This window comes from Bactrocera tryoni, chromosome 1 (genome assembly GCF_016617805.1).
Source record: "Bactrocera tryoni isolate S06 chromosome 1, CSIRO_BtryS06_freeze2, whole genome shotgun sequence".
Taxonomy (NCBI): domain Eukaryota; kingdom Metazoa; phylum Arthropoda; class Insecta; order Diptera; family Tephritidae; genus Bactrocera; species Bactrocera tryoni.
In genome coordinates this window covers 32,931,816-32,944,778 of record NC_052499.1, presented here as the reverse complement: position 1 = coordinate 32,944,778, position 12,963 = coordinate 32,931,816, and the positions used below count along the sequence as shown (strand labels likewise).

At 39.6% G+C, this 12,963-nt stretch overlaps 2 protein-coding genes across 2 annotated transcripts; one reads left to right on the top strand and one right to left on the bottom strand.

Annotated features, from left to right (window-relative positions):
* The first annotated feature begins 7,647 nt into the window (after positions 1–7,647).
* On the top strand, positions 7,648–8,205 carry LOC120766728. The gene is made up of 3 exons (XM_040092377.1): positions 7,648–7,659; positions 7,721–7,936; positions 7,993–8,205. Exons 1-3 carry the CDS (start codon positions 7,657–7,659, stop codon positions 8,203–8,205), a joined length of 432 nt encoding a protein of 143 aa, XP_039948311.1. The 5' UTR covers positions 7,648–7,656.
* A 713-nt stretch (positions 8,206–8,918) lies between these two features.
* Positions 8,919–9,850, bottom strand: LOC120766727. The gene is made up of 3 exons (XM_040092376.1): positions 9,567–9,850; positions 9,375–9,505; positions 8,919–9,307 (listed from the first exon to the last, which is right to left on the bottom strand). The coding sequence occupies exons 1-3, from the start codon at positions 9,779–9,781 to the stop codon at positions 8,919–8,921; spliced, it is 735 nt and encodes a 244-aa protein (XP_039948310.1). The 5' UTR covers positions 9,782–9,850.
* Positions 9,851–12,963: the final 3,113 nt, after the last annotated feature.

The window sequence follows — 12,963 nt, the reverse complement described above, 5'->3', positions numbered from 1 at the left end:
CGTCACACACATTTCGCACGTCAACAATCATCTACAAGACATTCGTTTACACACAACCGTGCTGATACTTCCGACTCGTCTGCGCGCCTAACTTTGGATCGGCCGTGATCTTGAACGTTTTCGACATCGCTTCGTTCCACATTGATCCCGCATTTGTTTCCCTATTTGAATAAGTTTCAATTTGGTGTAACCGGAATTTGTATTACAAATAAATTAACACTTATTTCCTATCCGCTCAAATAATGCTTTTAATTAGTAACATAAATCGCGAGTGTTAGTGACTTATAAAGCTTAAATGCAGTGGTGTGATTCTCACTTGGCTGTGCACCCAAGTACTCACATGCCAACTATGAAATTACGGGAATGGGCGGACGAGTAGTGCAAAACTCAAGTAAAATTTGCCCCATTACCCTAATTTCCCCCAAAGCGGATAAGCGCATTCAAGCAAATGCTACTGTCTTACCGCAACTAACAAACATGCTTCCAAGCTATCAAATCAATAGCAAGCATTGGGATAAAATTTCACAACTGACGCTAGCAGATCCCAACTACAACACACCAGCTCAAATAGACATCCTGATAGGCAGCGACCTTATACCGCAAATCATATTAGAAGGTGTTGATAAAATTTCGAAAGCACTACTGGCGCAAAATACCATTTTCGGATGGGTCTTAAGTGGACTAGTTGCGGAACCAGTCATAACATTGATAACTCAAGTTGAGGAAGTCTCAAATGAGTACCTCAATTCACAATTGAGAAAATTTTGGGAGTTAGAAGAACTCCCCCCCATTTCAATTACAACACCAGAAGATCAGTATTGTGAAGACTTTTACAAAGCCACAACTACTCGATCAGGAAATGGTAGGTATGACGTACGACTACCACTAAAACAACAATTTCCAGACACACTCGCCTTAGGTCACTCTCGCACCTCTGCAATGCAGCAGTTTCTAAGTATGGAAAAAAACCTACTTAGAAAAGGTGAGCTTAAACAAGATTATGATGGTGTCTTAGAAGAATACCTCCATTTAGATCACATGGAGGAAGTAAGCCCATGTGAAAAAATCATAAAAGGCAAATATTACTCATTCTACTTGCCACATCATGCAGTAGTAAAGCCTGAGAAAAAAACAACAAAAGTGAGAGTTGTTTTCAATGCCTCAAGAACCACCAGCTCGGGGAATTCCCTAAATGATATTCTATTTACGGGACCTACACTCCAGCCAGACCTAATGCTCATCATATTGAACTGGCGTATATACAAATACGTATTCAATGGGGATGTCGAAAAAATGTACCGACAAATACTCGTACATAAAGATGATCAAGATTTTAAGCGGATTATTTTCTGAAAATCTGCCAATAGTCCACTACGCGATTTTAAATTGAAAACAGTTACCTTTGGCGTAAATACCCATACCTAGCCATTCGTACACTACACGAACTGGCAGAAGACACAAAGCCAGAATTTCCACTGGCAACACAAGTCTTAAAAACGCAAACGTATGTAGACGATATCCTGTCTGGAAGCCACAGTCTTCCACAAGCATACGAGACCTTATCACAGGTAATAAATGCCCTCAATACAGCAGGATTTCCTTTAAAAAAGATCACAGCCAATCACCCAAATATTTTAAAAAATATTCCAAAAGACAATTTGTTGGATACTAATTTCCTTATATTTGAAAAGGAAAGTACAACAAAAACACTAGGCATCCAATGGAATGCGATATCGGACCAGTTTTCATACACGACTGAGTCCATATCCGCATTATCCGCTGTTACAAAACGCCAAATCCTCTCCTCGGTGGCAAAACTTTTTGACCCCGCAGGATGGCTTTCGCCAATTATGATACAAGCGAAAATTCTGATCCAAGAATTATGGCTAGACGGAACCGACTGGGATGAACAAGTGAAACCTCTTCGCTTAGAAAAATGGTCCCAGTTCGCTAATAACTTGAACGACATCTCGAAGATACAAATTCCACGGTGGGTAAACTATTCCCCCGAATACAAAGTGGAACTACACGGTTTCTGCGACGCCTCTGAAAAGGCATATTGTGCCACTATGCGCACACAAAACGATATTGCAACCACAAGCCACTTGCTGGCGGCAAAAGCAAAAGTCGCACATCTAAAAACCATAAGTCTACCACGACTTGAACTCAGTGGCGCTCTGCTACTAGCAAAGCTAGCTTCAATGGTGCAGACCCACTTAAATATGGCGAAATATAGATTATATTTGTGGTCCGATTCCGAGATAGTTCTAGCCTGGTTAGAAAAACCACCACATGCGTGGAAAACTTATATTTCTAACCAAATATCTGAAATACTTGACATATTAGGATCAGCCACTTGGCGTCATATAACCAGCGCTGACAATCCTGCTGATTTAGGTACAAGAGGATGCAAACCTCTGCATCTTGCCACCTCCACCCTCTGTTGGAATGGCCCCCGATGGTTAACAGAATCTCCCGATTCTTGGCCACAATCGCCCATGCGCAACATACTTGCCCCAGAAAGTCGTAAAATCGACACTTATCATGCAACACTGGATGACACTGACATCCTTGAACGATTTTCATCGTTCCCCCGAGCCCTCCGGGTAGTTGCCTATATGCTCAAGTTTCTAGAGCGGCTTAAACTTAAAGTTAAAGGAGCAACTTATCTCCATTGCGATAAATTGACGCACCAAGATCTACAAAAAGCAAAGGTCGCTCTTATCGCATCAACTCAAACGCGCTACTTCAGCCGCGATATAGAATTACTAAGAGAATCGAAGCCTATTGATAAAAAGAGCTCACTCTTAGTATTAAACCCATTTCTAGACACGAAAGGTCTGCTTCGTGCGAATGGTCGGCTTGCAAATTCAAGCCTAACATATAATGAACGCCACCCTATAATTGTACCTGAGAGGTGTCCATTTGCCACCTTATTCATCGCATATATCCACATACTAATGCTCCATGCCGAACATCGCCTCATGCAACATATGGTTCGCCAAGAGTTGTATATACCCCGACTTAAGCCCCAAATAAAAAAGTGCATTTTCATGTGCAAAATCTGCACTATGCATAAGCAGAAAATGCGATCGCAGATTATGGCAGCACTTCCACCTGAACGCTGCAATTTTGCTCTGCCTTTCACCACTACAGGTGTAGATTTTGCTGGGCCTTTTATGATAAAGGCATCCATGCTAAGGTCTCCTACCCTCATGAAAGGCTATGTGGCTGTTTTTGTCTGTTTCACGACAAAAGCAGTACACCTTGAGCTATGCACGAATCTGACGACGGAGGCTTTTCTGGCGGCTTTTGCTCGTTTTGTCGGACGACGAGGCTTTCCATCAAAAATCATGAGCGATAATGGGAAAACTTTTATCGGAGCTCAAAGAGCTACCGAAAAACAGTTTGTGTATTTCATGAAACAAGTCTCACCGGACATTGTACAAAAATATGCTCCCCAAGGTATCAATTGGCAGTTTATCCCCCCAAGCGCTCCACATATGGGTGGCTTATGGGAATCTGCCGTAAAAAGCTTCAAATCTCATTTTGAAAAGATAGCTGGCAACCATAAATTTAATTACGAAGAATTCGCGACCCTCTTAATTAGAATTGAAGCCGTTCTTAATTCACGGCCTCTCGCTGCACTCTCGCAAGATCCCTCAGACTTTACTGCCCTCACACCAGGGCATTTTCTTAAAGGAGCGCCCATTCTGGCGACACCTGAGCCAGGCGTGGAGTCGCTTTCCTTATTAAATCGTTGGGAAAGAATAAAAATTCTTCATCATGACTTCAGTCGCCGATGGAAAGATGATTATTTAAAGGACCTCCACAGAAGGTACCGATGTAAAATCACAGAAAATGCGCCTAAGCTTGGAGATAGTGTCTTAATCAATGACGATTGTCTCCCCCCTACCGAATGGCGGCTTGGCCGCATAGAGAAGCTCTACTACGGCTCCGACGGTCATATTCGCGTAGTCGATCTCCGTACACAATCGGGAACGCTAACCAGACCGCTCGTTAAATTATGCTTTTTGCCAACCGCAGATAAAATCGCAACGTAACCGCAACTAAAAAACAAAGAAATTCACAAAAAAAAATATAATAATGAACTCACCCACTATAAATAAATACCCACCAAAACCAAAACCAAAACAAAAAAAAAACGGGTCGATCCACATGACGACTCATTCGAGCCACATCACGTGGTACCAGCGCCCATATGATTATATACACAAATATATATAATAATTAACCATACTATTTTCTTAACAGATTAATATGGACGCCAAGATGCCAATTGCGCCTACGCCCACTGTGCGTTCCGCCGTCACGGTTCCGCGCCCTAGAGCTACTCCAGTAGCAGCGCCGCGCACAACCATCGCTGCCGCACCTCCCCGAGAGGCTCCATCGGCTCCACGCAGTGAGCCGCAAGCAATAGCTCCAGCGCAGCCACAGCGTCAATGCGTGCTGTGTCGACGACGACATCGGTTGCCACACTGTGGCATCTTCAAGGGGATGACAGCTTAGCAACGCCAGCAGGTCGCCCAGGCCCACGGCCATTGTTTGAATTGTCTGGCGCCTACCCATCTAACGCGCGAATGCACCACCGGGTATCAGTGCCAGGTGTGTATGGGTCACCATCACACGATGTTCCACGGCAGTATCGGACCCGACGTCGAAAGTCATCATGCCCCTCGCGGCCGTACTGCCAGCCGACGACTCCCGCGATCGCAACCGCGAAGGCAAGCCTTCCCTTCGGAGGAGTCCTGCGCCTGGCGCCATCATCACCATGCCACCCCGCATCGAAGGCGCCATCCTAGGCCGCAAGCGCGTCGTAAGACAGGCCTCAGCAACGTTGTTGCAACACTGCAACAACTTCAGAAGCTACTAGGCTAGATACTTGCCTAGGGGGGCCAGGATGTATAAATGAGCATCCTCCCCCGGACATCCTCACATACACCACCCTATCACAGCACATCAACTCAACTTCACAACACTGACACGCACCGTCACCTTACTCACCTCACCAATCATTACAGCTTACAATCCACATTCCACTACACACCAACCACCCACATCACATCAGCTGATTCCACACACATAAGGAGAAAAAAGGAACCAAAAGGAGATCAGCAACTCACTTCGCTTCGATTTTTCACAGCGACCGGCACGCGTGTGCAAATATCTCGACCGAGCGTTTTTTCCCAGTTCCTAGTTTTTCGGCAGTTCTCAGTTTTTCGGCAGTTCCGAGTTTTGGCCAGTTCCTAGTGTCGGAGTTCTAAACATTTTATACCTATTTTATAACGTCAAAATTAAAATTGTACACCGATCCGGATAATACATTCATATATATACATATACACGCGTATATCAGTTTTAAAACAATTCGACCTTTTTTCATTTTTTTACAAAACAAAATTTGTGGTGATCGTGAAGGTGAGTGCGTGCGAAAATATAAAAAAAAGATAATTTGCAGTGTACAGCAGATCGGTGAGTTATTGAAAGAAACAGCCGGCCCTAAATTGTCACTTGATATTTGTTTACATTCCATATACAAATACATTTGATTTCATATTAGGGGCATTCTCTTGCTCTTGCAAAACACTTGCACGGTGCACGAATTGCAGAAGGACTTGGTGCAACGACACAACAAAAAACACACGCAGAAAATTATTTGCAATGGTTGTAAAATATAACATGTAAGACCAAACCTGTAGCTGTCATTTTATATAAAGACATATTTCGTCGTTAAATTGTTGAGGAAGGTAAGTTTTAAATAGATTTTATAATTTCCACTTAAATTATAAAGATTTGTTACAGTTTTTTTTTAAGAATGTATGCAGAAGATGCGCTAATTCACAATAGTCATTCTTAACAAATTGACCGAATCAGCCGTTCATATATCACTAAATTCTGCAAAAGGTGCTCTCTTGGCCTTGCATATTTCAGTATAAGATTTTTGGAAATGCAAAAATACATAAAAAGAAATTTGTGGAGTGAAAGGGGAGAAGCCCGAGCATTGAATTGTGGCAAAACAAAATTAGTGCTCTTCGCGGGTTAATATTAAGGCATCCAAAACTTACCATTCTCGTTGCTCAAAATGTACACATACAAACAAATTTGTGAGTTGTCAGCGAAAACTCATCGAAAACACACATTGTCGGTCCGAACGACTTAGATTCCGCAACCCACAAATGTGTTTTCAAGATGTTTTCAATGTCGGTCCGAACATAGTCAGGGGTGTTGTGGAATCTGATAGTTGTCGGAATCAAAATTTTAACCGATCAAAAAACGTAGTATGTGTCACGAATTCAGATATTATTAGTTTGATATTCGAAACAGAATTTGTATCGATTTTGGTGTCACGGAAACCAATTTTATCGGTTTTGCTATCAGAAAACAAAGCAAGAAGATAGTCGCTCACAGATTTGAAATGTAAGTTAAGAAATCAAGTCATTTTCTTGTTTCGAATTAATTTATCTTTATTTCTATAGGGGAAACATGAGTATAAAACACGAAATGTCTTAATTATTGAGTTTTTGGAAAAAAGAATTCGGATATTTAAAGATATTAGATTTACAAAACGTAATAAATGTAATTTAACACCCAAATGCGTCTTTATTCATTCGATAAATGTTATCTCTTAAAATCTTTCTTTAATTTAAGTTTTGTCACATTAGTATACAGCTGATTCGAATATTGGTTTTGCGTATGTTCGAAAAGACGAAAATCTAATCAGATTCTGTGACACCAATGAAAATAATGAAATTGGTTTGCAATTCTGACAGCTAAGCAATTCTGTCTTGGATTCCACAACACCCCTGAGTATTATACGACTTGATAAGAAAAGCGAAGGAAGTCAGCGTTTACAAACCAATAAATTTGCCGTGATATCTACAATTAGGGATCGATTTATTGAAAATTCACAACTAAACGCGCTAATATATCTGCTAGACGCTCGGTCAATATTTCCCTTCTAGCGTTCAAAATATTTCGAATTCCCATCTATAAGTAGGGGACATATTCTTAGATTATTTTTAAAGAGACTTAAGCAAAAAAACAAATTCGTTTTTTTAAGTCTCTAAAGCAGGCTCCCCCTTAATACACTATTGTTAATACGCACAATTGGTTTTTTACTAAAAAATTAATTATATATTTTAAAATAAAAATTGAAATAAAAAAGGCAAAAAAAGAAGAAATTATAAAAAAAACAACAATTAAAATTAATCATCCCGAAAATTTGTATTCGACGAGACGAGACGCTTCGATTTAGAGGTGGGGGAGTTAACACTACCAATATCACAAACCACAAAGCTATTAAGTACACAAAATCTATGATTGAAGAATTGATAAGAATCATGCATCAGTTTCTTTGTAGAATATTGTCGGACGAAAGCATGCCCAACAACTGGAATTTAATTGTGCTCTGTCCAATCCACAAAAAGGGAGACCTCCCAATCTACGTCAACTACCATGGTATAAGCCTCCTCAACATCGCGTATAATACTATGTTCGGACCGACATTGAAAACATTTTGAAAACACATTTGTATGTTGTGGAACGTAAGTCGTTCGGACCGACAATTTGTGTTTTCGCTGAGTTTTCACTGACAGTTCACAAATTTATTTGTTTGTTTACATTTGAGCAACGAGAATGGTAAGTTTTGAAATCTTTAATATTTGCTTATAATTATTACTAACGATCGTGTTTTTTTTAGAATTCTGAGAAAAAGATGTTAATTGCGAAAGCATTGGCTTTGAGAAGCCAAATAAATATCCTGCTCATCGACAATTCTTCAAGAGAACTATTGGAATGTCTTACTACTCAGCACCATGCCTTGACAAAAGAGATAGCCGAGTTAAAGAAACAATATCTAATCGTATTAGATTTAATAAAGGACACTGGGATGCCGATTAATTCATGTTGGACAAAAGTGTGTATATGTTCCTATTGATGCAAAAGTTTTCAATTATATATTATTAATTCCAGCAACGTAAGAATCAGTTTTGGGAACACGATTGCCAACGAAACGGTTGTGCTTTTTTTAAAGAGAACTTTCACATGAACCGAAGTTCCTTTGATAAATTATGTGACATCCTCCGCCCGTTACAAAAATGGATACAAATTACCGAAAAGCTATTCTATCGAGAAAAGAGTGGCTATAACATTATTTGCTTTAGGGTCATCTGCAGAGTATCGTAGTATCGCCAACATGTTCGGTGTAGGAAAATCTACGGTTTGCGAAATTTTACTGGAATTTTGCACCGAAATCTGGAGATTACTGCAGCCATCCTGTTTTAAAATGTTGCCTTTAAACAGAGAAAATATAACCGAATTGGTGACTGGTTTCGAGGTAATTGGATTCCCACAATGCTTAGGAGCAATTGGTAATATTGGTTATAAAATCTTAAATTTGCGCTAATGTTCTAATAATTGTTTACAGACGGATGCCACATTGAGATTCATCCATCATCTGACGAAGCTGTTGATTATTATAATTATAAAGGATGGTATTCCACCGTTTTAATGGCATTAGTTGATTCTAAGTAAAGTCTAAAACTCAATATATGTACATATGTATAAGTACATAAGTAATGTTTACAATATATTTTCAGATACCGTTTTACTTACATAAACGTTGGAAGTCCCGGGCGATGTAATGACTCTCAAATTTATGAGACGTCATCACTTAAAAAAGAAATGGATAGTTGTTCTTTACTAAGCGAAATGTCTAGAGAAATTTCAGGCGTAAATGTGCCATTGTACGTATCCATTTAGCGTAAACACAATTTACACAATTGCATATACATTAAATCAAAGATAAAGTTGTACACACCAAACAAAATTCAATTTTATTTTCCATATAAAAAATAATACATATCAACGTTAAACAGAAAATACTTATATTAATTTTTTTATTTATTTAGAAATTGAAGCAATCGTTCATTTGTTTCTTTACAATCTTTTATAAATTGTTCCATCATTTCGGTTTTTTTGTTATCATTTTCAACCATTTTTTTTGTCAAGTCCTTAATTTCTTTGCTGGTTTCAAGGGATTGCTGATTTGCTTTTTCGAGCTGCTTTTCTATTTGTTCAAATTTTTTTAAAATTATGGTTTGAAAATTATTCCTTTTTTTATTGATAGCATCACTCGGCTCGGGAGACGGTACTGGTACCGAAGAAGTATCTCTTGGCGACATCGGCATAGCTGAGGGCGATGGTAGGCAAATCGGTGATGGCAATGGCGATGCAGCAACCGCAGCCGTTTCCACCGAAATTTGGAGTGGTTCGGAGTTGGTAGAACCTTTTTAAAAATTTAAATATACATGTAAATATAAATAATATATTGAATTAAAACAAATGTTTCTTACTTTGAAAACTTTCCTCCACTAAGTTCTCGGCATTGTAGCTGACGTACGGCAACAGCACGGCTCTCATTTTCTCGTAAAGTGGCCACTGCGAGGGAGAACCGCCAGTTGACCCGACTGCTGTCTTCTCTTTCCTGTAAAACATGATATATATGTAAAAGCTCTATTTTTTCTTAATTTTATTTAATTACATACCTATATCTCTGTGAAAGGTTGTGCATTTTCGACTTTATTTCACTCGCCGTGAAATGCACACCTTGTTGCTGCATCTCCATTGCCATTTCCTCCACTATATGGCTGTTCTTCTTGGGTCCGCGAAAAGCACTTACTTTGTTCCGCCACAATTCAATTAATAGGGCTTTTGCCCTATCACTCCAACAACTTCTTTTTTTGTACTTTTGTTTTTCCATTTTCGAAATGATTTACTTGTCAGCTGTATTTTATATGGAATGTAAACAAATATCAAGTGACAATTTAGGGCCGGCAAAATATGTCTTCCAAAAAAATCGATTAAACTAGAGCAGGCACCGATTATAATGAGTGGAATGTAAGTTTTCAAGAAGTTTTCAGCGAAAACTGTGTTTTCGTTTGACAGATTTTACATGGACGAAAACACAAGTTTTCGTGCGAAAACCAGTTTTCCCACGAAAACATGTTTTCGTTGTCGGTCCGAACATAGTATAAGCTTCTATCGAGCGTATTGTGTGAAAGATGAAAGCCCACCGTCAACAAACAGATTAGACCTTATCAGTGTGGCTTTAGCCCTGGCAAATCAAGAACTGACCAGATATTCACCATGCGACAAATCTTGGAAAAGAGAATCGACACGCATCACCTCTTCGTCGATTTCAAAGCTGCTTTTGACAGCACGAAAAAGAGCTGCCTTTATGCCGCGATGTCTCAATTTGGTATCTCCACAAAACTAATACGGCTGTGTAAACTGACGTTGAACAACATCAAAAGCTGAGTCAAGATCGGGAAGGACGGGAAGGCTCTCCGAGCCGTTCGATACCAAACGAGGTTTCAGATATGGCGACTTCCTTTAGTGCGATTTTTTCGATCTGCTCTTGGAGAAAATGATTTGAGCTGCAGAACTAAATAGGGAAGGTACTATCTTCTATAAGAGTGTACAGCTGCTTGCATGTGCTGATGATATTAATATCATTGGCTTTAACAAGCGTTAGTCCTGCTTTCTCTAGACTAGATAAGGAAGCAAAGCAAATGGGATTGGTAGTGAACAAGGGCAAGACGAAATATCTCCTGTCATCAACTGCGAAGTTGTGGATAATTTCGTTTATCTTGGAACCAGCACCATTACCAACACCAACAACAACGTCAGCCTCGAAATCCAACGCAAAATATCTCTTGCCAACAGGTGCTACTTTGGGCTGAGTAGGCAATTGAGAAGTAAAGTCCCTCTTGACAAACAAAAACCAAACTCTATAAGTCACTCATAATTCCCGTCCTGCTATATGGGGCAGAGTCTTGGACGATGACAACATCTGGTGAGTCGACGTTAAGAGTTTTCGGGAGGAAGGTTCTGCGGAAGATTTACGGTCCTTTGCGCATTGGTTACGGCAAATATCACATTCGAAGGAACAATGAGCTGTATGAGGTATAGGACGACATTGACATAGTTCAGTGAATTAAGAGACAAGGGCTGCACTAGATAAGTCATGTCGTAGGTATGTATGAAAACACTCCAACTTTGCAAGTATTCCACGCAGTACCCGCCGTGGGAAGTAGGGGAAGAGGAAGACCTCCACTTCGTTGGAAAGACTAGGTGGAGAAGGATCTGGCTTTGCTTGAAATTTCCAATTGGCGCCACGTAGTGAAAAGAAGAAACGACTGGCACGCTGTGGTTATCGCGGCTCTAATCGCGAAAGGTTTTGATAAGTTTAGAGAATCTGCGCCCTTCACCAGCTCCGAACAAAGGAAGTGTTAGCAATACCCGTATTGCCGTGAATATATTTACATCGATATCTATTAACTCTTTTGAACAAATATAATTCAAAACGTGAAGTAGTGTAGTTTCCTGAACACTTTTTCTATCAATAGACTCGACTTCTTGGCTAAAGTCTATATCCATTAATTCATCGAGAGTTACAATGATCAAAAATGGCTGTCTGTAAAAGTTTGAAGCTGATCAATATTAAATAAAAATTCAAAAGTTTTAATAACTTGTTTCAACTGATCGTATCTTTTATCTATTGAAGACAATAAAATATCAAAAATGGCAAAAACAGAATTAATTTAAGAACTTTGCTTGGCATCGTCAATTGGCTCATCTTCTTCCTCGTAATTGTACCGTCTTTTCTGTTTTCTCATTTGGACGGGCCGGCCCTGGAGAGAAATACAAGGTGCGTTCCAAAGTAAACAGGAATTTTCGACTGGTGTGTTAGAATCTGCTATCTTTATCGATTATCCAGTGAGAATTTCATGACATTTCATTGATTGGAAGTGAAGTTATTGCGTTTTAAGTGTCAATATGTTTGTTTTATAGCCCCGACAGACGAGAGCGCTAATATGCATTAGCGGGCTTAATTTACATTTATGTACTTCCCAAAAAATGGCTAGTTTCTGCAATTGTTTGCCAGATGTCGCTTGAAATCTGCCAACTTGTCTGCTAATTAAATTATGTGCAAGTATATTAATAAAAACAAATTTTAATAGTTTTAGATGGCAGGAAATAAACAACGCACAGTTTGCTATCCATTTTTCCGAAATTCTTAACTTTTTCGCACACTTTTATTTCACTTTTTTTAATAAATAAATAAATTTCACTATCAGCTGTCTAAATCATCAATTTTGCTCGTCTGTCAGGGCTATTATCGGTGCGAAAATGAGCTTCGAACAAAGAGTTAAGATTAAATTTTGTTTTTAAATTGGTAAAACTTTTACGAAACCGTTTCAATTGATTAAACAATTTTATGGCGATGATTGCCTATCCCGTAGCAGATTGCACGAGTGGTTTCAATGTTTTAAAGTGGTCGTGAGGACATACATGAAGATCAACATGTGGGCCAAACAAAATCCGTGGTCACCGGAAATTCTATCGAAACTGTGCGTGAGTTCATCAAAAATCTGCCGAAATCAACATTTGGGCTTAAGAAAGGTGTGTGCTCTGTTTGTTCCGCACAAATTGACTGACGACCAAAAATTGCTCAGAATCCAACATTCGAAGGATCGATTATTTGACCAAAAATCACATTTTAACCATTAACCACTCCCCGTATTCACCTGATATGGCACCGTGCGACTTCTTTCTTTTCAGAAAAATGCATTTGCCCATGAAAGGAAAGCGTTGTGCAGACGTAGAAGCCATTCAAAAGGCTTGCACCGGCATACTGGCGGCCATACCGGCCAAAGAGCTTAAACACCCCAAAACCATTTGTTCTGTTTTGTTTAAGTCCTGTTTACTTTGGAACTTACCTTGTACATAGAGTTTTTCTGACAAAGCCAACAAGAAATATATTACCATTGAAAAGCCGTACGTAGTGAGCGGGTATAATCCACACGTGGGTGGCGCTCATTGATAGTATCATGGGCCGCTATAAAATATGGTTGAGAAGTAGAAGATGGCTAGTTCGGG

Excerpts from the sequence above, each read along its gene's own strand:
- LOC120766728 (XM_040092377.1), top strand. Across the intron at positions 7,937-7,992 it reads TTAATTCATGTTGGACAAAA|CAACGTAAGAATCAGTTTTG; the intron begins GTGTGTATATGT and ends TATTAATTCCAG.
- LOC120766727 (XM_040092376.1), bottom strand. The coding sequence starts at position 9,781 with ATGGAAAAACAAAAGTACAAAAAAAGAAGTTGTTGGAGTGATAGGGCA. Across the intron at positions 9,506-9,566 it reads AACCTTTCACAGAGATATAG|GAAAGAGAAGACAGCAGTCG; the intron begins GTATGTAATTAA and ends CATGTTTTACAG. Across the intron at positions 9,308-9,374 it reads AGTGGAGGAAAGTTTTCAAA|GTTCTACCAACTCCGAACCA; the intron begins GTAAGAAACATT and ends ATTTTTAAAAAG.